The following is a 27,340-nucleotide window of genomic DNA, read 5'->3' as shown; positions in this document are numbered from 1 at the left end:
TTTTTGTTGTGTTTCATATGAAACCAACACAATAATAGGTCTTATGACTTTTTTCCAGCTTTTGACAGTAGAGTAAAAACACTTGGTGACCCGTCGTGCATTATTTCATCACCTGCGTAAACCACCGACCATCCGTAAGTAATCTGGATAACTTCCTTACATAAAGATTCAGCGCCCTGAGAGAGGCTCGAACCCACATTGGCGAGGGGTATATATTTGTGTGTGTTTGCTTTGTATTTAATGTCTACATTGTATTTATATAACTTTGTCAATGTGGGTCAGATAGGCAAGGAGAGTTAAGCGTGCATAAAGGTTTTAACTTACTACATCTTCCCGAAGTATATGTCTGATGATGCAATTGAGGGAGACTTTTAAGACCATTTTTATGCATATTTCCGAATCGTCAGAGATAATGGTACAACTATTAAACAATTGTCCATTTTCCCTTTCAGCGATATCTTACATTAGTTTGAAATATTTGAAGGGCGTCTTTAGCTGATTCATTTCATAATAATAAGGCATTAAGTTACATGTATTAATGTCTGTGCGATGCATGAATAAACTGACTAAGATCTCATTTAACGGTGGATGCAAACAAATTTACTATAATAGGATAGCAAGTTTGACAGCTGGCAAGTGGCAAGTGGTAATTCAATCTCATACCCTACTTTTAAATTAACAGTCATTGGCGTAAATATCCACCTAATTACTTAATATTCTCTTGAGTGCATTTTCAATTTATTATAATCTTGACTACTTCATGTTTGTCATAATAAATGACATACTATTGTTTCTGCTGGCTATATCTAATTGAAACGTCATATGTCGAGAATAGTTTACGTGTGTTGAAACATTATCATATAACCCTGTTGATATCAAGATCATTCTCTGGTGCGTCTGCAATACGAAAAGTACTTTTACTATAATGTTATTATTCAGGTGATTTAAGATGGTACGTTCATAGAATATGCCGAAAAGGTATCATAATTTAACGTTCAAGTAGATAAACCAAGCTTGGTTTTATCATATTTGGATACACATCTCGCCTGTATACTTCTTAAGCATTAAAGCGAAGTAAACTTTAAATTGCCGGAACATTTCCGTTAGATTGTTGAAACAAAAACAAAAATAAAGATACCCCGTAACAGTAATTTTTCTATGAAAAGGTATTAAAATTTCACGTGTTCCTGATATTTCTCAAAGACAGAACCTATTCTATTTTTCCAAATTCTACTACGTGAAACCATTTGAGGTCAAATATACACTGCCGTCCGTCATAACGAAAGGTTGACTGACCTTAATATTAGCCGTGGTTAATCATGTATAATACGATGAATGCTTTTAATTTAAGAATGAGTTTATATTATTTCTAAGAGCTTTTGCTTTATCGGCGATCACCAACAAATAAGTAGAAAAATATCAGTTTCATCTGAGGTTATTTTCCCTTCTATTACCGGTAGTAACTTTACCTTTTTCTTTACACACAATTTTGCAATATACAGGCTAGAAATATTTGGTAAAATGAATATCTGTTTTCAAAACACGATGTCTAATTTAAACTGAACAAAAAAGCTAAGCCACCATTTGCTATTTTGTGAATATCGTAACAATTGATATTAATGACCTTTTAGAATTAAGCAAACATTAGAACTAACATGTTGTTAAATACATTTCAAATTTTAAAAAAAAATATAGCAACACGCAAATATATAGTATTATTCATTTCACTTTTTTTTGTGTTTTTTTTGGGGGAGGGGGAGGGTTGGTTACGTCACACCGAATCAGTTTTAGGTAATATGGTGACTTTATTCATTTTACTATCACACCCCATTATTTGAAGTCACAAAATAAATAAAAAAAAGTTGTGTTTTTATAAAATTGGCAAATATGATTCATAAATATACAGAGATGTAGAATTTGATTTTTCACAAGACAATGGTTAACCTTTAGCCTGTTGGCGGCAAGTGGTTCTGCCTTTGCTACCAGTGCAGACCAAGATCATCCTGCACATCCGTGCAGGCTGATCAAAGTCTTCACTGTTCGCTATTCAGTCAGTACATTTTCAACTCTCCCTTCTAATGATAAATGGTACTGCCCAAACTGAATGATGGACCAGTCCATTTTAGAAATTTAGCAGGCTTAAGGTTAAATATCATACATATAACGATAGGGTACGCCAAAATATTTTGCTTTTTTTGCCATTTCCTTCCTTCTTAACGATTATCTCTAGTTTGTAAAAAAAAGATATTTTAGTGTATTTGTTATGACTTTCAAAAATGGTTTGATATTTATCCTTGTTTTCTGAAGCCATAGAATGAGTTAATGTATATGAAATCAACGATTCATTTTATTAAAATTTTGAAATATCATGGAACAACGTTCTAAAAGTATGTTTTATTTGGAAAAAACTACTTTCAGTAATTTTCAAGAAATTTGCAAAATAACAAAAAAAATGACTGGTTAGCTTTTTTATTCAGTATATTCAGTTGTAATATGTTACGTTATATCTTTCTCTTTATTCTGTATTTTATTAGTTACTAGTTCTCTTTCATTCAAAGTAACATGAAGCAAACTGGTTCAAAGGATTAATAATAATGTTTTCCATATGCAAATACAATGTATAATAATAATAATAATAGATAATAATAATAATAATAAATCTTTATTTAATGAAGGTAGCATACATAGTGTACATAACATGAAAATGAAACTTATACTTATTTTTAGTATGGCCTTCACTTAACAACAGCAATAATACACATGTATAAAATCATTTACAATCTCACAAATGAAATGAGCCGCGCCATGAGAAAACCAACATAGTGGGTGTGCGACCAGCATGGATCCAGACCAGCCTGCGCATCCGCGCAGTCTGGTCAGGCTCCATGCTGTTCGCTTTTAAAGCCTATTGGAATTGGAGAAACTGTTAGCGAACAGCATGGATCCTGACCAGACTGCGCGGATGCGCAGGCTGGTCTGGGTCCATGCTGGTCGCACACCCGCTATGTTGGTTTTCTCATGGCACGGCTCAAATATCCAAAAATATCAATGTATTTAAAAGCTTCCGATTTATCCATCCAACAGGCACTAGCCAACATTAAAGGCAATAAACAACAGCAACAAAAAGTAAACGGCGTCATAGTATATTAAAACGGGTAGAACATATTTTAACATGAACAAATGTTGTTTGAAATTATTTTTGTATGTTTTTAATGTTAACAGATGCAACCAATCACATATATGGAAGGCCAGTATATTGATGTCTGTTAAAATATTTTTGAAATATTTTTTCTGCAGTATCCTTTATAAACAATCATCAACTAGACATTTAAAAATTGTTCACAGGCCAAAACTTTACAACGTGTTGCTCCAGGAACAGTGAATTGGCATGTACGATTCTCGAGACACATGTTCCACCTACACATTGATTTTACCACTTGACAACTATAATTTGTACATGGAGAAAGACAAAAAATAGTAAGCAGTAAGTCTCGCTGACTTAATGAATAATACTCTAAGAAAGTAACAATTTGAATACAATGGCTACTTTTTATTTTTGTTTTCAGTAATGATTAGAATTTGATTACCCTACGTCATTATTACTTGCAGTCTGATGATTAATAGGCTATGTTATTGTAGGAATATTTATGCGGAACATTTACTTACACAGTACTTTTAGATTTCATGACTACAAAGAATACGATGGGCAGTGTAACCTTAATAAAATAACAAGAACAAAACACCATCTGTCGATACAGTGGCTAACATCTTGCCATGTTACATTCTTGCTAACTTCATGATTACATTCGTTTTCATCCTGTCCTCGTAGCCCTTTTTGGTTGACATTTTTATTATCACGAGCCTTTTCTTTATTGATACATTTCTGGGTTTCTTCCGATGAGCCAGTTTCTGTAGAACGTGTTTCCTTTCTGCGAAAGACCTTGCGAGTCAGCCGTACAAACTTGAATAAACAATTTGGAAAATGACCTTTATTTTTCATTGTGTTGATTCTTAAGTTTATTATTACAATAAACACAATTATAGCGTCCATAATGTACCATATAAACATCATGATCAAAATAAGTGGCATAGGTTCTGAATTTTGTGGGAGATGGTCGCTCACTATTGTCATGTATACAGATATTGCAAGTAACATTGTAATGGAAAATCCAACTCTTTCGCCGGATTTCTTTGGCAAAATAAACACTGTTGGAGTAAGCAAAGCAAGAACAATAATAGGAAGAAGAATATTAAGCAGGATGAACAATGGTCGCCTTTCAAATTTGAGTTTAATCTCAAAACTTCCTTTAAACAACGCTGTTGTGGTATTCTTGTAAACCAGCTTCCACGATCCATGTTTGGCATCTGAAGATGACAAGTCCTCATTTAGATGTATATTTAGCTTGAATGGAAACTTGGACGCCCCAACAACGCTCAGTTTGATAATGCACGTTTGAATATCAAATGGATAGTAGGTCATGTCAAGGTCGCACGTTGTTCTCGTGACCATCATTTCATCAAACCATGCCGATCCGGTTGAGTTATAGATGACGGAGTCCTAACAAAATATAAACGTTGTTTACTTACTAACATGTGGTAAAATTAATTATAATGATATAACAAAATGTACTTAACCTGGAAAATTACTGCGTGGAACTTTATTAAGTATATCTAACAGCGGTATTCATCCCTATGGGTTAAATCCTACTACGCTTGACATAATATACAGATCTATAGTTCTACCAAAAGGGCTGTACGGGTGTGAATTATGGAATAACTACGCTTTTTCTGATATGTTGCAGCTCGAACGTGCACATAGATTTTGTTTGAAATATATATTCAACATCTACATGTTTCTACAAACACCGAATTCACATTATGGGCGATAGGTGCACGCCCGATTGAGTGCGAAATTGACTACAGAAAATTACAATTCCTTGGTCAGCTATGTCGCCTTCCATCACATTATCTTGCTAAAAAGTTATTCAATCAGAGACTCGTTCATTATATTAATTACGACAACCAGATGCAAGGATTCATACCGGATATATATCGTGTCATGCAAAAGTATGACCTTACAGATTTTATTACCATATACCTTTGGTATGGGAGATTCCAAATAAGTACAGATGGAAAAAGACAATCAAACATGCTATTACGCAAATGTCAAGACGTCAAATAGAACAGTGTCTTTCAGAGAAATGTGCAGACTTTAATGAATTAATATTGAACGATAATGGGCCGTGTGAACTTTGGAAATTAAGTAAAAATAACCCATCATTAGCCCCCTGCTGTATATCAGTTATAAGAGCGATGGGGATGTTCTTTTCGCAGAAATTTATACGGTCATGTACTGGGTGTAACGCAATCACTAATGACACTTTGTTACATATTGTATGTTACTGTCCAGCGTGAAACGGTGATAGGTATAAGCTGTGGAATTTTCTCTTGCAGACGCATGGCGTCCATTTTTACCGGAATTGGATAACCTTAAATCCTGAGGACCAAATCAAAACACTGTTATTCCAACTCACACGGTTAAATGAGGACTGTCCCAATGAAAGTAACAGAGCAAATACATTAAAACTGTTGCACAATATTCTTAAGCCTTTTTGATATATGTGAATAGGATTTATAAAAGACTGTTTCAATAAATGTTAGTACCATAAATTTATTCTATTAAGGAAAACTGGCTATACATATTAAGTTATGTTTTACATAATACCCGTGAAGTTGTCCGTTTGTATCTCTTACATTTCGTTTCGTTTCGATATAAGAGATACTAAATGGAGGAAAAAGCGATGCAAATATGTGTTGCATTTATACTAGTCATGCAATTAAACGTATGCTGTAAAAGTCTCTTTAGAATACGTTTGTCTGAATCTCTTATATTTCGTTTCGGTAAAAGGGATATCAGAATGGCGGAGACCTAATGTTTGACTTGTATGAAATTTAGGTGTCGTTTTTTTTTTTTTGTTTTTTTTTTTTTGTTATGATTTTTAAACATATATATATATATTTTTTTTTGGTATGAATATTTATAAGATTTGCATGACAACTCATTTTTTCAGAATTGTTGCTGTGTATAGTCGTTGATTGATATATATATATATATTTTTTAAATTAACAAGATTTAATTCTTGATTAAAAGTTGCAATTATGTATATGTACATACGTAGAATTTAGCAGCCAAAGATCAGTTATTTTGCTAATATGTTTATATGTGTTTACTTGGATATAATCAGTATTGTCTGAAATTGTATTTATATGTGTAATCTTTATATATATATGGAGGATATTAAATAAATAATAGTTTTCATTGTATATCGTACAAGTAACAACATTGCCGATATTATATAACTAAATTTGATATTAACCGCCATAAAATTATTTGAACTCATTATGATACAGCTACGATATATGTATAATTGCTAAATCTGGTTACGTCAGGGGCCAAGGGGTAATACTCTATAATGAAATAAATTGCTTGTGCAATTTTAAAAGGCGTGTAGAGAAATGCCGGATAAAAGTGATATAATTATACAATTGCTACAGGAATAGAAAGAGGCATTCGAAATAATCTACAATTTCTGTTTAGTAATCCAGGTGAATTTGTATATATTGTGTTTTAGTTGTTCTACTTACAAACGAGCGATCAGTAGCCTGTCTGTTAGAAGAATCAGCATGAGGGTTATCTACACGCAGTACTGGTTTCCAGACATCTAACCAACCGAATGTTACATCCGTTATGTTATGTTCTTCTTGCGTCCATTTCATATTTTCATCATTCCACTATAATTCAATGTTATCTTTATGTTATTGTTTATACATTATCTTTATAAGAAGTTTCTTTAAGCTTCTTGAACTTAGTCATTAAAAAGTAACTTAATGAATTCCAATGCTTTCAAAATATAATTTACAAAGCAACCAAAAAAATCTAAATTTTGAGTCTTTTTAAATTCAGTGAGGTTAGATTCAAGATATTTTCTTAAAATAATCTTTCTTTAACACTTTGATCATATAATGAATACCGGAACATTGGTTTATGTTTCTAAGCTTTTTTAAAGAAATACCAGCTGAAGAGTCGGTACTCTAACCCGGGTCGCCTCCGCAATGATACCTTTCTACAATTTTTTCTAGTACACAATGGAAAATTTATTCATACTTCAAAACCGTTTTATATAGCTTTACAATTTATGCAGTTCAACGTCTCTACCCGGGACAAGCGCTATTCAATTTTGATGGAAGAAATTATAAAATAAACTAATTTTCACAAAATTCAGTAATTAAGCTTCAAAACCTTCTTAAGAAATACAGCAATATTTTCCGGATCTCTTAGAAGTTTCTATTTTTCTGTGTTGCCATACGATTAGGAGGTCAGTCTCTTAAAACAAAACCATCACATTGCTCAAAGTTAAAACTTTAGTAATCTGCACCGAAACTGTTAATTGTTTACCTTGATTTTGACAGGATTAAAAGTGAATCACGCCCTTGGGTGCAGCCAGTCAACATTTTATTTTCTTAGGCTTCACCGGAAAGAATCATTTGAAGTCTCTGTCACCATATTTTGTTGTAGATCATGTCAAAGTTTTAAGCTAACAAGTCTAAAATTACTGCTAAGTTGGTTCATTCACTAACTCTGTATAACACCGGTAACTTGCATCTGTAATGTTATGTATATGAAATAGGCATCAAAGACATGTACTCATTACTAATCTTGTACGTTAACCATAACACAGTTGACAGCTTCTCCTCTAGTTCATCTATTTCTCCAACAGCAACAAGACTTATATTAATTGCTATATTAAAAGCATTCATTCCAGAATAAGGCAGTATATGTTTTTTGTAATTAGACAGTAGTTTATCAGAGAGTGCCCGTCTGTCCTCCAGTTTTGAAATAAATGGAAAAACAGTTTTCCACTCGCTCGGCCAATAGTCCCACATAAAAGTACTATATGGTGTCGACCAGTCATAGGGTATCTCTGAGGTGATCTCAGGAGGATATTCAGTAGGTAGGCTCTCCATAGGCAATTCAGTATGGACATCAAAAGGCAACTCCGTAGTTGCATCAACAAACATCTCGGTATGCAATTCAGCCGACATATTAGGAGACCATGTAGAAGACTCGGCTGCTATAGTCTCAGAAATCAAGCTGAAGGTCAAAAATAGTGAAGCAAACATGCTGCGTATTTTGGCTCCTATCAAGTAGATGAATAAGTGTGACTACAAACAAACTGTCGACGAATATTTTAAGATCAAAACCGCATAACCGTTATCTAAACGAAAGATCTTGATTTCCCATGACATTTCTCAAATTGTAAGAATTTCAATATCGAACATAAACTTAAATCATAACATATTATAACCATTTTCAAGATGAATATAAATGCACAGTCTTAAAATTTACATGTATGTAAATATTATCACGTATTCTAACTACAAAAATATAAATAAAAATTATTATTCAGAACGTTTTAGAAGTAGATTCCATACGATTAAATATATCATTTAAATGCATTCTATAAAATATGATTATTAAACAGGGTACTTATAGCTGCAAACTCTAATCTACATATTCATTTAAAAAAACGGAAATTCATTAATGTAACTACTCATTAATGTAGGTACTGTGTCATCTAAGTATTAATGATAGATATCTAATTATTTATCGAATTGAGTGCGAGAACCAAATGCGTTAAGGAAAGGCTTAAAGTTATTTTATGAACTACTGATTGTCAATTGAGGCAAAATCGAAGTTCTATTGAATGGCAGTTTGTCATTCTAGATCGTTGTTGATGATGATAACTTAAATACGAACTGTAACGTAAGTTCACATTTTGATAAAATCATTAGATATCAGTTAACTTCCAAACATGTGCGCTGACATATAATGTTAATTCCATGTAGAGTTTACTTAATTCACTGTTGTCGAAAATCTAAAACACCATTCGAAATATCCTTCTCAAAGCATTTCTTGAAGTATATACCTATTTATCTAATGCAATACAATCATATGTGTATTGTCAAATACTGAACTGGGACCATTTGACAATTAATGAAGACCCACCAAAAATATGATATTCTCAAGCATTTGATACCCAAAGTGAGGCTCGTGTTAGATTTTTATCAAATAAGTATAGACTTAAAATGACACGAGCAGTTGTAAACTAATCTTTCGGGTCATTGTTAGGAAAATTAAAAATGAACCTTCAAATAGTAATTGTCATATAAAAACGGTGTAGTTAATCAGTCGCCAATGCTTTATATTTCCTCATATATCATATAATAAAGCTTTGAGATAAGCCCGTATCTCAACAGCATTTACTCTTTCAAAAGTAAGAGACATGTAAATTGATATTATCCGCATGAAAATTTGCCGTAGATGATAAGTCTTTAGGAAAGCAAGGTAACCGGCTGAGACAAAAAAAAAAAACAACAATACTTCTGTCACCAATGTATTGGACCTAGTTTTACGTTTTGAATAGATTTGGCATATTAAAGACAATATGGAACGCTGCAAACATACCAGAACACCACTATATTATATAGTTTAAAAAAAGTAAGGGGACTGAAAACACACTTAAGAAGGGTAACAAAAGGAACGAATTGAAATGCCAGAAAGAGAACACATTGCAGGAAAATGAATACCCGTTTTGGCGACAGAAGAAACCATGTTTAGTGACAAGACATATGGCCTTATCATAATGTCGTTATACCTTAAATGAACAAAACGTTTTATAATTGTGGTGATCAGTTTAACATTTTAATCTTTCTTTTAAATTATCGCATGACTGTCTGTCTGAGGTATTATTGTTAACAATTTATCACCCTGTTTTCACCTACATAGTTTAAAAGTTCGCTGGATGCCTTAAGTTGCTTTTTTTTTTAAATATTACAATGAAAAATGATGTATGACACAGTTTATGATATGTTTACTATCCATGTCTTGTGAAAAAAATATGTTTTAGATAATCTGCGTTTTTGACATAGAGATAACAAAAAAGAATGTGAGAAGTAGACATCTGATCTCAAATGTCAGATTGCAAATAAGAGTAATTTATATATCATATTTAAATTACTGATTATAAATAGCATAATAACATAACTAAATGATTTAAAATTCAGGATATCTATTCTCTGTCATAATAAAGCGTTTCATTCTAATTGTTTGACAAATGGAATATATTGCGGTTGACCTTTTTGAGAAAGTGTATGTTTGTAATCAAAGCTATTGGAGAATACTTTTACCTTAACGGTGACTTAATACGGAAATATGTATTAAAAATCATAGGTACCGGTGCTTGATCTTGAATTATCTGCCCTAGGCCTAATCATGAAATTTATCAGATGGACAAAACATTGCCTGTGTTTTGTTTTGTTTCTTGTGTACAGAAATAATATATGAAGTCATTATGTCTAATGCTGCATTTTCGTTACATTTGAAATGATATAGTATTGCCTTGGCTAACGGGACAGATTTTGTCCAGCATGAAGTGTCAACGAGAGTTTTATCCACCTTGAAAATTCATTGGAGGAAGATTTGTCCTACATGAAAAAAAAAACTGTCCACTTTATCAAAAACTGCGGGTTCGGTTTTGTCCTAGACTCAATGGCTTGTGCATTAAAAGGTATATGCATACTCATATGCAAATTTTAAGAAAGTAAACAAAGCGTCTAATACGAAGCTACATTACACGTATATCCAGTATCGTGAAACGTTATAAATGTGATTCTTTAACGTAACTAAGAACGTTAAAAGGTTGATTTCCCAGAAGCACGTAACACCCCAAGCACAGCCTTAGAGTCATGCTCCACAACAAAAAAGTCTGTAACGGAAAAATATTGTAGACGGGTTGCTTTAAAAATCCAAGAAGTACATTTTAGTTATATGCAAAATATAGAAAAAGGGGGGTGGGTAGAGGTAAGGGATAGAAAAAAGGGGAGGGTGGCGGGGGTGGTAAAGGGAAAGCCACGTTTCTCAAACGCAGCAACCCCACAACGTAAACCACAGTAGCGGAGACACCCACAAAAACAAACACACACACAACTAACATACACATAAACAAACAGACAAGTAAGATAAAACACCACAGTGGGGCACCGCCCAAGACACACACACGCACACACACACACACACACACGCACATACACTAGAAGGAAAAAACAACAGTCAGACACCACCTTAAGACGACCGACAGCCAAAATTATGGTGGGCACAATAACTTACTCATAGTAAAAGGAGAGGGGTGCAAATGCAAGGGAGCGTAAATGCAAGGGAATGGATGGGAGGGGTCTTAAGATATTCCATTACACTTGCTGTACTTGCTCTTATTGATAAAATACTTAATGCTACCTGCAATTATTCGAGAATTATGCCCTTCTTTAAGTTTTGTTAAACTGTTTGAAAAAGTACAATATAGTTTTTTAGCTATTGCAGAAATGACATAAAAACAAAGTTAACACCATACTTCGACTTAAAAAATCTAGGCTGAAGATATGCCTAAAAATCGCTCTCTTAATTGTCAGTTCAGATTTTGATTTGAAGCTAACTTAATGTTATTTAGGTATCTAAATCTTGGTGAAAGGTGTATGTCATACGAGGGGCGTTCAATATGTTCTCCGTATGTAGTTCCGTAACCGCTGGTTATTTTTAGATGCAGTTTTCGGCACATTATAGAGCAATTTATTGGGAACTCAATGCTATATAAATTATAAAAATCGACAGGTTCGAAGTAAAAATATAATCATTTTAGTGAGGTGTACTCAGGTATACTGAACCATAATTATAATTTAGGTTTGTCTTGGGCATCCAGAGTCTCAGAAAAATAGAATAACTATAATTCTATCATTTTTCTACGAGGTACAGCAATTTGTGATGAGTTTGCTTTTGTTTTAAACTATTTATTGCATTTTTAATTTTACAACACAACTAAAAAATCTAAACTCGAGGTTGATTCCATCTGGAATGGGTGTTGAGAGCGATTAATCAAAATTGTAAGAACTAGTTTCGCAATCGAGAATTAAGATACTAGTATCAACTTAAAATACAAGAAATTTTTAAACGATGATTATCGCGCCTGACAAAATTGCAGAGGCTTATTGTACTAACCTTATCATTTTTCAAGTAAAAATATACACACTCAATTTAGAACTGTTATAAACTACTTTATTTTAGTTTTCATATGTTTTTGTGAAGATCATGATTTGTTTTATCTGTTTAAACTGAAAATTGAACTATAGTTCTAGTTGTTGAATAGTAGAATCAAGGAATTGCATATTACAAGCTCAATATTTTGGACATAAAATTGTCCATTCTTGCATAAAACTGCCGTTCTTGTCACTTTTCGGGAGTGTTTTAACAGGAGAGAAAATGTGTGTTAACAGAGAGATTCTCGCGCTCGCGTGCTGTTAAAACACCTTTTATATATGCGCGTTCCGTGGCAAAGCGTAAACGTATTACGGCCCCAAAACGGATAATTCAAAAGGAAATGACGTCAACGTGAAAAACAACATAGACTTTACCGCGCATTTCATGGAAATTTCATGACGTTGAGGGTCAAAATATTCATTTACTTGGTTTTTACGCGTTTTATGCTAGAATAGCGTTAGCGCATGTTCTTTTCGTGTTATAACATTTTCAAAATCCCTCGGGTACCAACCAATCCCTCGAGATTCTGCAAATGTTATAACACGAAAAAACATGCGTTATTCCTACAGTATACCCGAGTACACCTCACTCAAATGATTAAATTTTTACTTTGAATCTACCGATTTTATAATTTATACAGCATTGTGTTGCCAATAAATTGCTCTATAATGTGCCGAGAACCCCATTTAAAAATAATAAGCGGTTACGGAACTACATACGGAGTAACATTACATATTGAACGCCCCTCGTATACCGCTGAAATGTAATTTGGAAAAGTTACTTCCCTTTTTGGACATTCATGTTTTGGGGCCAGACAATACTTTTTTTTCTAAGAAAGCCCAATATAGAGCGCGGATCTTCGGATTATGGAGTTGTGAGTTCGATTCCAGGGCGAAGCACATGTTTTCCATGACGATTTGATAAAAGACATGGTGTCTGTAATCATTCGTCCCCCAAACTCTAATTCATGTGACCAGGGGAAGTTGGCAGTTACTTGCAGAGAACAGATTTGTACTGGTACAGAATCTAGGTCATTAGGGTAACTTCCCGCCGTTACATAACTGAAATACTGTTGAAAAACGGCGTAAAACGCAAACATAAAAAAATTTCGACAGAAAAATTACTTAACTGACTAGCTCTGAAACAATCGAGCGTTATTTTATGAGACAGCTCTTGTTATTACAAACAATTGATTAAAGCGTTTGTCAGTTTGCAAAAGTTGGCAAATTGTGGTGGTAAACAAACAAGATATAAACAATAAATAATTATTTATTAACAATCTCAATAAAATTGAAAGAAATGTTTCATAATTTGAAGGCGTTTGTCCAGAGGAGGGTTTTTGTTGCGCCTTTTTAAAGGACAGGACCATTTCTTAACCTTGGACTTTCAGTAGGAAGCGTTTTATCCACATTTAAATTTCAACGGAAGGATTTTGTCTTACGTATGAGAATGGCGGCAGAGGTTTTGTCAATATCCAAAACAGAAGGAAGGGTTTTATTGAGGAGGTGTTTTCAGGCTGCCTGGAATTCTTTCTAAAACAAACCACACTGTCAAGTCCTTAAAACACTTTTCTGATATCACCCACTTTGTTACAGTTAACATGTACCGAACCTTTAGCTTTGAGTATCTTTATTTTTCTTAAAAACATACCAGTACCAGTGCATTGGCGATTTTTGTATTTCAAGACGCCCAGACAGATCAGATGAATTGTCAAACAGGTGTTTAATGATAAAGTATAGTTAAGTACCAATAATTAATTTTTACTTACTTTCATAATATATTGGTTTGCAAGTTAAACAAAAAATATAAATACGCACTGCCTAAAACGCATTAAAAGTTCATGTGTATCCCCGAAACTATATGATAACTCTAAATACAGTCTTAAAAATCAGTTAACAAAACTCTTATCAACATTTCTTAAAGTAATATGAGAGAGAGAGAGTGTGTGTAAAGGATCTATTCGTAAAATATTCTAATTATCATACAAATGCAATGATTAAAAGGATGACATGTGAGCATATCTAATTCTTCTTCTTTGCTGTTTATTACCTACTAGTGTATAACGCTATACAGTTACTGAAGCACAACTTTGTGATAACATAAATTGTAAATATAACATTTTTCATCGGCAAAATTCTTTACAAAAAGTAAAGTAGAGCGTAAAATTTTAAAGGCTCAAGATTCATATATCTTCAAAACAATTATATTTTTAATAACTTCTTGATAATATTGGGCCAAAATTGTTGAAAGTTTCTTTATCATTTATAGCGCTTAGTCTGACATATATCATTCATTGTAGTAAACACGTATTTTAAACTCAACATTTCCAAATGTAAGGAAAATGCTAGTATCAAACCTTTACACAAAGCCGGTGATCAAGATAATGTAAAATCACTATAGACCAATATCAATTTTACCCACCCTATCAAAACTAATTAAAAACATGTATACGATCCTCTTATGTCTCCTCAATCAAATTTCAATCTTTTGCACGAAAAAAAAACCGGATTTCGAACGATGACTATTTATTACTCCTTCTTCTTCTTCTTCTTTTTCTTCCAGCATAAGAGTAAAGATCCTGACGGAACGTCTAGTACCCTGCGATAAAACTGTACTACCTGATAAAATAGCTGGCTATTTACAATAAAAATTATATACATCTCGCTCGGGTACTACTGTTGCTGGGGTGCAGGGCTCAGACTTCTGCCCAGAAGCTCTCGAGCGTCTGGCAGTTGGTGACGGTGGCTGGCAGTAAGTTCCAATCTCTGGTTGTTCTTGTAGATGTAAACCGAGGCTGGGATCTAGTAAAATCTGTTGGCACCTCTAGGTCTTGCATCGCTGTGGAAAAGGGAGTTCTCTTGCACCTCAACTATACTGCTGCTGATCTTAAACAGCATGAAGACTCTGGCCGGGTAGCGACGGTATAGTAGGGATTCCCATCCAAGGTCTTGAATCATCTTAGTTACATATCAAGGAGTACAGTCAGTGTAACTATTGTAGACGAACCTGGCATCTTTCCAGTTCCAGTGTATGAGCTTCTGTAGCTGTTGCTGGATCCCAGACACTCACGGCGTATTCCAGCCCTGGTCTGTGTATGCAGCTGCCTTGACGGCAGGGGAACAATCTGTTAGTTTCCGTCTTACAAAGCCGAGTGTACGGTTGCCCTTAGCAGCGGTGTTGTTCATGTGTTTCTTCTACAGAAGATCATCGCTCAGTGATACTTGCTGCTATCCGCAGACTAGAGGGTCTCTCCATGGAGAGGGTACTTGGTCTCAATGCGACGGCGGGGGTTCTGGCAGATACGCATTTGCTAGTCGCTATCCCAATTTTCTAGGGCCCCAAGGTCCTGTTGGAGGAGGAGGTCAGCATCATGCTGGTTCCCAATGAAGCGGAGGAGGATACTGTCATCTGCGAAGAGACAGGATTCGGAGTGTGCGGAACATTCTGGAAGATATAGGCGAGAAAATATATGGACCAAAAACAGTTTCCTGGGGCACACCGGAGACGACATCTGCCCGGGTTGATTTCTCGCCTTCTACGAGGACCTTTTGCTTGTGGTTGCTGAGGAAGCCTCTAGCCAGCGAAGTGTCTTCCCTCTCAGTCCGTAGTACTTTAACTTGTGCAGAAGGTGCTGATAGGGGACCTTGTCGAACGCCTTTGCAAAGTCATGAAGTATTACATCAACTTCGGCCCCTCCCCTTGAGTCTACTGGCAAGGGTTTGGATTGTCCACAGTTGCTGGGATTCACAGGATCGTCTGGCCTAAAAACCATGCTGTGACTCTGTGAGTATGCGGTGCTGATCGAAGAATCGCATCACCGAGCTGTACACAATATGCTCTAGGACCTTGCAGTAGGGCTCGTAATGGCAGACTTTTGAAAAATATCTAGTCGATCATGATGTTCGTTTTTAAATATGTAACACTATAAATGTCTTAAGTCATGTATCAATTGGTTTGCATCATATTCAGGCCATACCAAATTGATATGTCGTTCGTCGGAACCACCGCATGAATAATTTCATTCCCGAGAAAAAAAAATAAAAATTACCCGCCCGCACGTACATAAAAATCTCCGAAAAAAATTTTTTTTTTCGATTACGCGGTCCGGAATAATAACGGCAAAACAGGTTTTATCGCTGTTTTAATGCGTCAAAGTGATATTGATCGGATTTCATTCGTCCGTAATACATGTAGCTGATGATCCAAACTCAAAAAGTCAGGAATTATGGTGGTGTTCATCATTTGTTTTAAATCTGGAGTGTCTGTGCTAGTACCACACATGGCCTTCGATGTGCCGGTAGGTAATGAAATAGGCACATTCTACTTTTGTTCAATACAGTGAAAAGAACGAAGCCCGACTTGTAACAGGTCTAGGAATGTGGAGTATTTACAGATTATCTGTCAATTTACAGATAATCTATAAATTTACAGATTTTTCAATCTGTAAATTTACAGATCAAGTGTTTGAAAACTGCTAAAATTATATTTAGACACAAAATCGCAGCTTGAAATTAATTGATTTACTTATGGTATGTATAAATAAAGGTCAATTGTAACTTTCAGTCATTTCTGTTGACTTTGATTTTTCTGAAAATGCCAAAAAATCAAAGTCAACAAAAACGGCTGAAACCCACAAAAGACCTTAATTTATGCATGCTGTAAATAAACCAATTAATTCCAAGCTGCGGTTTTGAGGATAAATGTTATTTCATCAGTTTTCATACACACAATCTGTAAATTTACAGATTGAAAAATCTGTAAATTTATACATTATCTGTAAATTTACAGATAATCTGTAAATATTCCACTTTCCTAGACCTGTGTAAGACCTGCACGGGGATGCAGTTAAAAATGTTTGGAAATATTGTTCAGATATAAAGTTTTCAAACCATTTGTTATCAGTTGTTTAATTCAGCATGTTAGATCTAGAGCCCAAAGCTGAGGCCAACTACTATCTTAAAAAAAAATATTTGTTCACAGATCCTGACCTATCACATTGTCTCGGCCCAACTCTTTTTGAACGTAACTTCTTTAGTACAACAGTCAGATATTCTATCAAAACACATTTAGTCAAGTTAAAAATTGTTTAGCTTTTCAAATAAGTAGTGTTGATATGAAAATAATTTCTAACAAAATCTGTCCTTTTGTAACCCCAGTTTTGCCTGTTTGTACACAAGATGCCAGGATATATTTAAAATTGGCTGTAAATTGATCGAACGAAAGAAACTGAAAAAAACAGACTTCCCCAACTCTAAATGTATAGTTCAGTCAAAGCACAACAAACAACACTTTTAAGGGTGGCCATATTGGGATCATTCTTTGTCCGCCTGTTATTATTTTTGGCTGAAATGAATCTCTACCACAAAAGCTTAAGCTAGCCTGATCATGATCTGTTAAGAAATTATTCCAAATCGATTCGAGCAATGTCGAAGCATCTGTATGCCCAACTCCATTTGGTCGCACTGGTCAAGTGGTTTATTACTTCCCCTCACCTCTATGGGTTGGAGTTCCACTAGGGGCACAAATTTGTTCATGTGTCAAAGCCATCTAACTGTGTTTCAGAAGAAATGTTATTCCACACAATCATGTGCCTGTTTTGTCTTTAATATTCCTCATCCTGTGTCATTAAATAGGCACATCTTCAGATTAATGTAGAAAAATCAAAATTAAAAATAAGACACTCATTCCTTAGTAATTAAAATTACAAAATAAAAAAAAATAAAGTGATTCAGTGAGTTTTGGCAAGAATTTATTTGCAAAATCATTCATGTAGTCTTTAAAACATATAGAAAAGCTATATACTGTGTTACCCACACTGTAAATGTTTGATTTCTGTGTTATTTCTAAAGAAATGTTAACTTTATATATAATCATAACCGCCTCCTCAAGGGTTCAAGCTGGGAAAAAAAATAAAAAAGCCCGCTCGCTCCATGTAAAATCTACCCGCCTCTGAAAAAATCAAAATTGAGAAAAAAAAATAAAATAAAAATTTCGCTCGCCCGCTCCTATTTTTTTTGAAAATTTTCCGAAGAACTATTAATCAATTTGGTATGGCCTCATCGGACCGTCATCAGTCATCAGTTAGAACAAGTAAATAACGTTTTATAAAGTAGTTGTAACAAGGTTACATGCAACGTGCCACACTGATCTGTTTTAGGGCCTTCATTATTTCTTTTATGTATTAATGACTTGTCACTCACAGTAGGAAATATAGTATCATCTATAGAACTTCTGTATGCCGATGACACAACTTTCGATGATATACAAAATGACAAAACCGTTTTACAAGCATATCTAAGTTCCACACTGTCCATTTTAGAAACACTGATGGGAAAAAAAATGTCACGAGAAAACAAAAATAATGTTTACAGCGCAACAGATGCGTCGATTTCTTGAAAATAATGAATTAAATGTTTTCTATAAATGTAATGCTACACCAAAGTCAAAATTAAAAACAAAATGAAACACTCATAGGAATTTGCATGCAACATGATCTTAAACTGAATTCACATGTTAAATCTGATTGTAAAAAGATATCCTCTTTATATTGTTACTCTCTAGAATAAAGGAACGTCTAAATACAGAATATAGAATCTTATTTTGTACAGCTTATATTCAACTGCATATAGATTATTGTTAAATAGTATGAGCAAGAACAGTAAGTAAGAACATACAAGAAAATTATACGATTGCAAAAACATGTTAGGATCAAATGATCCAGACTTCGATCAAGCTCTTAATTTTGTCAATATACAACGGTTTGATCAGCGTCTGTTTTACCAGAAAGCATGTTTTATGTTCTAAATCGCAAATAGCCTATTACCAAACAATGTGAAATGTAGATCTACAAACAAAAAAGGACAAATGGTACGTCTTTAATATAACGGTCAAAAGAAATATTTATATACCACAAACGCAATCAGAACTGTTCAGTACTTTATTCAGATATATTTGCTTGGAATATATCACATTTCGATGATGTAAAATCGTCTAGCTCACTAAAGTGTTTTAAATCAAGGTGTAGCAATTGGAAGACTTTGCCATTAAACAGGCATGTAAAGGTTATTTTCGAAATAACAATGATTTGTATTTTTGTCGTATGTTTGTATTTTTATTTCATGTCGTACTTACGATGTCATTTGTTGTTTTTGTTTGAACTCTTTTTGTACATATTTGTGTTATAAGGGGGCTTCATGGGAGATTAGCGTCAGCTAAATGAAGTACTCTTTATAAGTAAAAAGTCTACTCGATTTCTTACTTACTTACTTTATTTATTATTCTGGATATACAGCACATTTAGTAATACATTTAAAAAACAAAAACAATTTCGAACATACAAGTGTCTTTAAAGAGTTGTCTTTTAAAATTTGTTTCATACAATGTGCATTTGTATTTTGTTGTTTTGTGTTTCTGTTGAGGTACAAACTTGAGAATAAAAGTACAAATTATGCATAATTAGTCTGATATTTCTAACAGCATTTAGTATTACATACTAGTATGTTACATAATCTCATTCACATTGTACTGCAAGACTTCATAACTGCAAAGAATACAGCCGGAAGAGAAATCTTTAAAACATAACATATCATAAAGCACCATCTATCGATACAATGACTAAGATCTCGCCATGTTACTTCTTCGCAAACGGCATGGTTATGATTGTTTTTTAGTTGTCCGTGTCCATTTTGTGTAGCACTTTCATTTCAACCATGTTTTCATTGTCGATACATTTCTTTGTTTCTTCTGAGGAGCCGGCATCAAAAGTATGTTTTTTCTTTCTGTAAAAGATCCTGTGAGTAAAGCTCACAAACGTGCGTACATAATTTGGAGGTTGCCTTTTTTGTTTCATCGTGTTGATTCTTGAGTTTATAATCACAATAAACACAACGAAAGCGTCCAATACATACCATATAAACATCATAATTAAAATAAGCGGCATAGGTTCTGAATTTTGTGGAAGATGGTCACTCACTATAGTCATGTACACAGATATTGCAAGTAACATTGTAATGGAAAACCCAACTCTTTCACCGGAGTTCTTTGGCAAAACAAACACGACTGGAGTAAGCAAAGCAAGAACAATAATAGGAAGGAGAATATTAAGCCAATCTGACTAAAGTACATCTCCTATTACGCTACGCATAGGATCTGACAACGAGCTATTCATGGCCTCGTTCTGACAACCCTTCCGCTAGCCAATCAAAAGCTACCTTACAATATCCTGCAAGCTTTAAAAGCCGTGGGTTTTGATATCAACAATTTTTATGTTGAAGGATGTCAGATAGCCGGTTAGCTCAGTCGGTAGGGCACTTGCTTTGTAAATGAGAGGTCCCGGGTTCGAGCCCTGGATTAACTGCAAATTTTTCTTACTCTTTGACATTCGAACAAGTTGTCTGGTTGGTTCAAACAAAAATAGATTTGCGAAAATAAAAATAGCAATATTGGAAATCCAAAATATACAGAAGACGAATGTGAATGGATCGTTCTCAGATCTTCGTTTAGAAGATCAAGTACTTTAGTCAGATTGAATATTAAGCAAGATAAACAATGGTCGCCTTTCAAATTTGAGTTCAATCTCAAAACTTCCAAAGAAGGTAGTTGTATTCTTGTAAATCAGCATCCACGATCCGTGTTTGGCATCTGAAGATGACAAGTCCTCATTTAGATGTATATTTAGCTTGAATGGAAACTTGGACGCTCCAACAACGTTCAGTTTGATAATGCACGTTTGAATATCAAATGGATAGTAGGTCATGTCAAGGTCGCACGTTGTTCTCATGACCATCATTTCATCAAACCATGCCGATCCATTGGAGTTATAGATGACAGAGTCCTGACAAAAAACGAAAGTCATTCGTAGAAAATAAAATACAAAAAAGAATACGAAGAACGGTCTTCTATGTTATATCGTAGATAAATAATTACAAAAGATACATATTAGTGATTGTAAAACATGATATATTCAACACGCGAAATCTGAATAATAGTTTTTGACTACAGTAGGTGATTGAGGTTATTCAACGTATATTTAGCATGTCACAAAAAAACAATTTCGACATTTGCCATGTATAATTCAGCAGAAAAATCTACACTGTAATGTATACGTGTACGCATACCTATGGGACCTGTGGGCATCAGCGTGTATTTTTATTTTTCATCTCGGCATACAAGTATCTAGGATGGAATACATATGAAATAGCAGATGGTATGCGTGAGATGTGCGGAATTAAAGAACCCCTTGATAAATGGATATTTCAAGAACTTAGTCTTTAGTGTAAAATTCAGTATGCTGCTCCGAAGACCATGTGCTGGGTTCTTCTGCTATAGTATTTGAAAATAAGCAGACGACAAGAAATGTTGACGCGAACATCCTGAATAATCTGACGTCTGAAAATGAAATGAAAAGTATTGTTACTAACGAAAAAATAGAGAGGATATTACTTGAGTGTCTTTTTATATTGAATTTATGAAACTTTTATCAATTCTATTCAATGAGTTTAATAAATTCCATGTGGAAAGTCACAACATTTTAATGTAATATATCACATGTTAGCTTTTCCTGTCGAAACATAAAAAAAATCTACTTTCTTTAACTGTTGTAGATAAGTCAGTTTGACCAACGTCTCCTAAACTATAAGCGACATCGACGTCAAAGCTACACTAGTGTATTATAAGTTTTATGCAATGACTTTATTTTATTCCCGCGATGTCAAACAAGTGATAAAATCACTTATGCATAATCAGTACGAATATAAACTACACAGGTTGATTACAGATACCTTGCTTTAGTTTATCCCCTATTATTATGGGACCAGTGGGCATCAGCCTCATGAATTCTTAATCGAGTCAAGTGTATTTTTATTTTTCATCTCGGCATACAAGTATCTAGGATGGAATACATATGAAATAGCAGATGGTATGCGTGAGATGTGCGGAATTAAAGAACCCCTGATAAATGGATATTTCAAGAACCCAGTGATCCGGAAGGACCAACTGAATGTCACTAAGTAATATGATATTACCAAAAATCACTCTATTGTCATACATGTATACTAAACAGTCACTTCTTGTCAACAAAGAAAGACTCAAAAAATGAACTAATAGGATACTGAATACAATGCATTTACTATTTGAACGGAAAGAGGTATTCCTATTTAAAGTAATGCCTTTGAAATATTGCTCATTCTTATTGACTATATAGACCTAAATCGTCTCTTTTGTAAAACTTACTGTTTTGTTTGTTATCTTCTTGTTGGGTTTAGTAGCACGCCGAAACACTTTAGGTCAAAACTTTATGCCTATTGCGTATTGCTTAACATTTACGGGACTATCAATACATGTATATTTCAGTTAAACTACTTACAAACGAGCGATCGGAAGTCTGTCTGTTGGAAGAATCTGCATGAGGGTTCTCCACTCTCAGTACTGGTTTCCAGACGTCTAGCCATCCAAAAGTTATATCTGTTATGCTATTTTCGTCTTGTCTCCATTTAATATTTTCATCTTTCCACTGAAAAATAATCCTAACCCTGCTAAATTTCTATGATAAACTTGTCCATCTTTCAATTTGGACAGAACCAATAACTGTTAAAAGGGATACTCTCCAAAAGATACTGACTAAATGGCAAACAATGCAGTCTGATCTTGATGAGGCAGAATCATTCGTGTCCAGCATGATAAGGGTTAAGGTCAAAGTGAAAAACATATGAGCCGCGCCATGAGAAAACCAACATAGTGGCTTTGCGACCAGCATGGATCCAGACCAGCCTGCGCATCCGCACAGTCTGGTCAGGATCCATGCTGTTCGCTTTCAAAGCCTACTGCAATTAGAGAAACTGTTAGCGAACAGCATGGATCCTGACCAGACTGCGCGGATGCGCAGGCTGGTCTGGATCCATGCTGGTCGCAAAGCCACTATGTTGGTTTTCTCATGGCACGGCTCATATTAAAACGTATAATAATCTTTACCGAGTTTTATTTAGGTTTTGTCATATGATAAAACCCAGCAAAAATGAATTAGAATTTTTAGAACTTGAATAAATATAAAACAGAACATTCATACATTCACATGTTTATCGTTAAAAAACTTATTTGTTTTATATTTACTGTAAACAAATTAGTTCTTATTGACCAAATAGATCCCTCTTTGACTAAAAAGTACCACACGACGGTTTTGATGCGAAAATCTGCGCATCACATTGTTCTATACTATTTAGCCTATCAGAACGGAGACTGTGAAATAATATATGATGTTAAAGTGCACTGATTTTGGAATAAAAACATTATTTTTCACCGTTACTTTATATCGGTTTTCAAACTGGGCAAAGCTGTACCTTATAAAATCAAACAGTGAAAACCGATACAAACATGAAGTGATCTGTTCAGAAAGAAAGAGATATTGACATTGCAATGCACAGCATCGACAAACAAAATTATCTGAGTGCGGGACACGGTCAGTTGCATAGCTGAAAGGGCAATAGTAATTGAACAGTTATAGTATGATCATGAGATGAATATCAAGGTTAATGGACCTGAATATCACTTTGGTCAGGTCCATATACTTAGATATTCATCGACAAAATTAATATACATATGTGACTATAATTGGTTCGTTCAAACAACAATGTGAAGCCGATAACTTAGGTGTATATCTTATTTTTGTACCGTATACATATATTTGATAGACGATACTAACCTTGTATATTAACCACAACACAGTTGACAGCTTTTCCTCTATTTCGTCGATTTCTCCTACAGCAACAAGACTTACATTAATTGCTATATTAAAGACATTCTTTCCAGAATAAGGCAGTATATGTTTATTATAACTAGACATGATATTTTAGATAGTGTCCGTCTGTCCTTTATTTGCGAATCAAGTGGAAATAGTTGCTGAGTTTGATATTCCGTGGCCCATGCTTTTAACCACACCAAATCATTAGTATCAGACTCCGGCATCTTAGAGGCGTTGTCAGAAGGCAGCTTTGTAGACCATGTATCGGGAACTTTAGTGTAAAATTCAGTATGCTGCTCCGAAGACCACGTGCTGGGTTCTTCTGATATAGTATTTGAAAATAAGCAGACGACAAGAAATGTTGACGCGAACATCCTGAATAATCTGACGTCTGAAAATGAAATGAAAAGTAACGAACATATAGAGAGGATATTACTTGAGTGTCTTTTTATATTGAATTTATGAAACTTTTATCAATTCTATTCAATGAGTTTAATAAATTTCATGTGGAAAGTCACAACATTTTAATGTAATATTCTTTTCATCGCATGTTAGCTTTTCCTGTCGAAACATAAAAAATTCTACCTTCTTTAACTGTTGTAAATAAGTCAATTTGACCAACGTCTCCTAAACTATAAACGACATCGACGTCAAAGCTTTATTACATGTACACTAGTGTATTATAAGTTTTATGCAATGACTTTATTTCATTCCTGTGATGTCAAACAAGTGATAACATCACATATGCATAATCAGTACGAATATAAACTACACAGGTTGATTACAGATACCTTGCTTTAATTTATCCCCTAGTATGAACATGTCTAGTTTCAGATAATGATTAAAAGAACAACACAAAATAATACATTTTTCCATACTGTTGAAAAATACTTTGTAAGACGTCTTCCGCCGTTTTCGATAGATCCAATTACATATTTTTTTAAATGACATAAATAACATAAGGCTTGTTATTCAGAACATTTAGAAGCATACAGAAGTCAAGACGGATACTCATACGAATGACTTCGACTTTATTTGTTGCTCTGTCACATTTTGCTTTCTTGAAAGAAATCATTTACCCGGGCTTTATAGTTCGACAAGCTCCGTGGCTCGTAAAGTAGAAGAAAGTCAAACTTCACCTGTCGTTCAATTCAACAAAAATATGAAAAATGTTTGCATTATTTATAGGGTTCTTTCCAGAACAACTTTGTTACTATTTTATAGCTAGATGCATGGTAATAGAAATTGATAAAATTAATCTTTAGAAGATGATATACACATGATTCATTATGTCTGTCACACTTGATTGAATTTGCACAAGGTTCTGCAAGTGTATATACACAAATAAAAAGACATAACTCATGCCTATATTAAATCCGTTAAATCAATCGTGGGTACTTTTGGAACGACCATCACTGAAATAAAAGCTGTTAATATTGAAAATGAAACATTAGCAAATAAGCATTTAGAAGTGTTAAAAATCAAGTTAAACATCATTTATCAGAAATAGATTGGACAATTAGGTACTCGGAAGTTTAATACAACATAAAAAGCACATCGGATTAGGAAAGAACTTCTTCATTTGTAGAAGAAAACACCCCAAATCCCTATTAAAATTACTTAGTCCCTATGTACCGACACATATTTGACGATTCTCAAGTAAGCACAGCATTTTAGCCATTTTTATCAAGACACTTGTATAAACGTGACATAATTTCTGGCGCTTCCCTTATTGGAGAGGTCCATCAAATTCTCTCCATAGTGTTGGCTTTCAAACTAGGATGGATCAGACTAATCTACTAATTTTACGGCGTTAGACTTCACTTTCTAGTGCAAATTACGGTGAGTCAGTCTAAAACTGCTCAATGCGCTTGCGCACAAGTAAGTTTTGAAATCCCCTAAGACGAAAATAATTGTTCGTTTAAAATAAAGAAATATAGTGTAATACAACTGTTACAAATGTTGGAAACGGTTCAGTTATTAACAAAAACAAATATAGAGATATATTTACTATTCTTTGTTCGCAGTATTCAAAGATATGCATATAAATCATATTGAACTTTCAATTTTTCCAATAATCGGTATTATCGATTTTTGACACATTAAATAAAGAAGGATAATTTCGATTTATTCGCTATATCTTTTAAATGGTTTAAAATAACGAATTTGCTTCGGTGGCATTCGTTGATTTAATTTTTCATCTAAATGATGATATCATTTTAAATCTTGTAAGTTTACGCTTTCGCTTACCCTTTGGACTTTTAAACGTACCACCCTTGTTTGACGTCAATTGTAGATGTCTATTTTTTGCTAAAATTTAGGGTAAGTTTTGTTTGTATATTGTTCAAAGTACGAAAATCGGTGAAAATAATCGTTTTTGCTTTGGTGATGTTCTACCTAATAATTATTGCTCGACTCAACTGTGCAAAAATAATTTAAAAAAATATTTTATTTAACCTACCCTTTGGGTGTTTTATAACATCACTATTAATTTTAAAATGAAGACTCGGGTAGACTCGGAATCGGTATACAGGTAGTTTCCAGTTACGGCAAATTTTATGTCAAAGTAAATTTACGTTTTTAAATACCTGGATGTAATCATCATAATTTATCAATTATTTTGCGTCTATTTTTCATAAGAATGATTAAAGGTTATACATATTTTGACATGCGAATGCGTGAAAGAAGGGACCAGAGGTAAACAAAAGTAGATACATATGGGATCTTTTATCGGGGAAATAAGGCAGACACAAAGATGAAATTGTCTGTACTTAGAGAAAGTGTCAACTTGATTATTTGTCCAATTGTTTTCTTAAGTACATCAAAATATGATCCTTATATTGGATGAAGAAAGTCCTCAACTGTCAAAAATGTGCGATTTATTTTTGTTTTTTTTTTGCACACGCATTGACACGCAAGATTCCTCAACCTTTTCTTTAACCAGTTCGCTTCAGCGAAGTATTTTAATATTGTTAAATGACAATTTATACATATTAATGAATGATAAGATGGAGAGTAAAGCGGATCATATTAAAATTTATTTCGTTCAATCAAATGAATTTATGGTTTAACTGGCGGATTTGTTTGCCCCGTTCGGAAGATCTACCGGGAAAAGAATTAAAAAGTTCTTCCTAGCTTTTGATAGTCGCAGATGTTAACAATTGTTGTTATCTATGACTCTGATATAACTTTATAAGGAGCAACACTGGACCTCTCCTAGGCTTTTTAAAAAAGAAGCCTATTTGTTATGGATTGGTTTTCAAATAGGATACCCCTAAAGCAATGAATATGGACGTACTATGATACTTTGCATCTCAAACTGTCAGTTCAAATATAATTTTATGTCAAAGTTAATTTTGAAATATTTTTTTTTTTGTAATTTGACGTATTACATTTACTCATAATATATAGCACATCATCCTCATTACCAGGAATATTCTACGTTTTAAAGTGCATTC

The 27,340-nt window shown here is 34.0% G+C and overlaps 2 protein-coding genes across 2 annotated transcripts; both read right to left on the bottom strand.

The window, feature by feature from the left end:
- Positions 1-3,035: 3,035 nt before the first annotated feature.
- Positions 3,036-6,785, bottom strand: LOC128548581 (acetylcholine receptor subunit delta-like). The gene is made up of 2 exons (XM_053523848.1): positions 6,646-6,785; positions 3,036-4,558 (listed from the first exon to the last, which is right to left on the bottom strand). Exons 1-2 carry the CDS (start codon positions 6,775-6,777, stop codon positions 3,689-3,691), a joined length of 1,002 nt encoding a protein of 333 aa, XP_053379823.1. The 5' UTR covers positions 6,778-6,785; the 3' UTR covers positions 3,036-3,688.
- A 15,547-nt stretch (positions 6,786-22,332) lies between these two features.
- On the bottom strand, positions 22,333-24,262 carry LOC128548587 (acetylcholine receptor subunit delta-like). The gene is made up of 2 exons (XM_053523860.1): positions 23,844-24,262; positions 22,333-22,658 (listed from the first exon to the last, which is right to left on the bottom strand). Exons 1-2 carry the CDS (start codon positions 23,982-23,984, stop codon positions 22,479-22,481), a joined length of 321 nt encoding a protein of 106 aa, XP_053379835.1. The 5' UTR covers positions 23,985-24,262; the 3' UTR covers positions 22,333-22,478.
- Positions 24,263-27,340: the final 3,078 nt, after the last annotated feature.

Source organism: Mercenaria mercenaria, chromosome 14 (genome assembly GCF_021730395.1).
Source record: "Mercenaria mercenaria strain notata chromosome 14, MADL_Memer_1, whole genome shotgun sequence".
Classification (NCBI taxonomy): domain Eukaryota; kingdom Metazoa; phylum Mollusca; class Bivalvia; order Venerida; family Veneridae; genus Mercenaria; species Mercenaria mercenaria.
The sequence above is the reverse complement of the archived record's forward strand: the minus strand, read 5'-3'. Positions and strand labels throughout refer to the sequence as shown.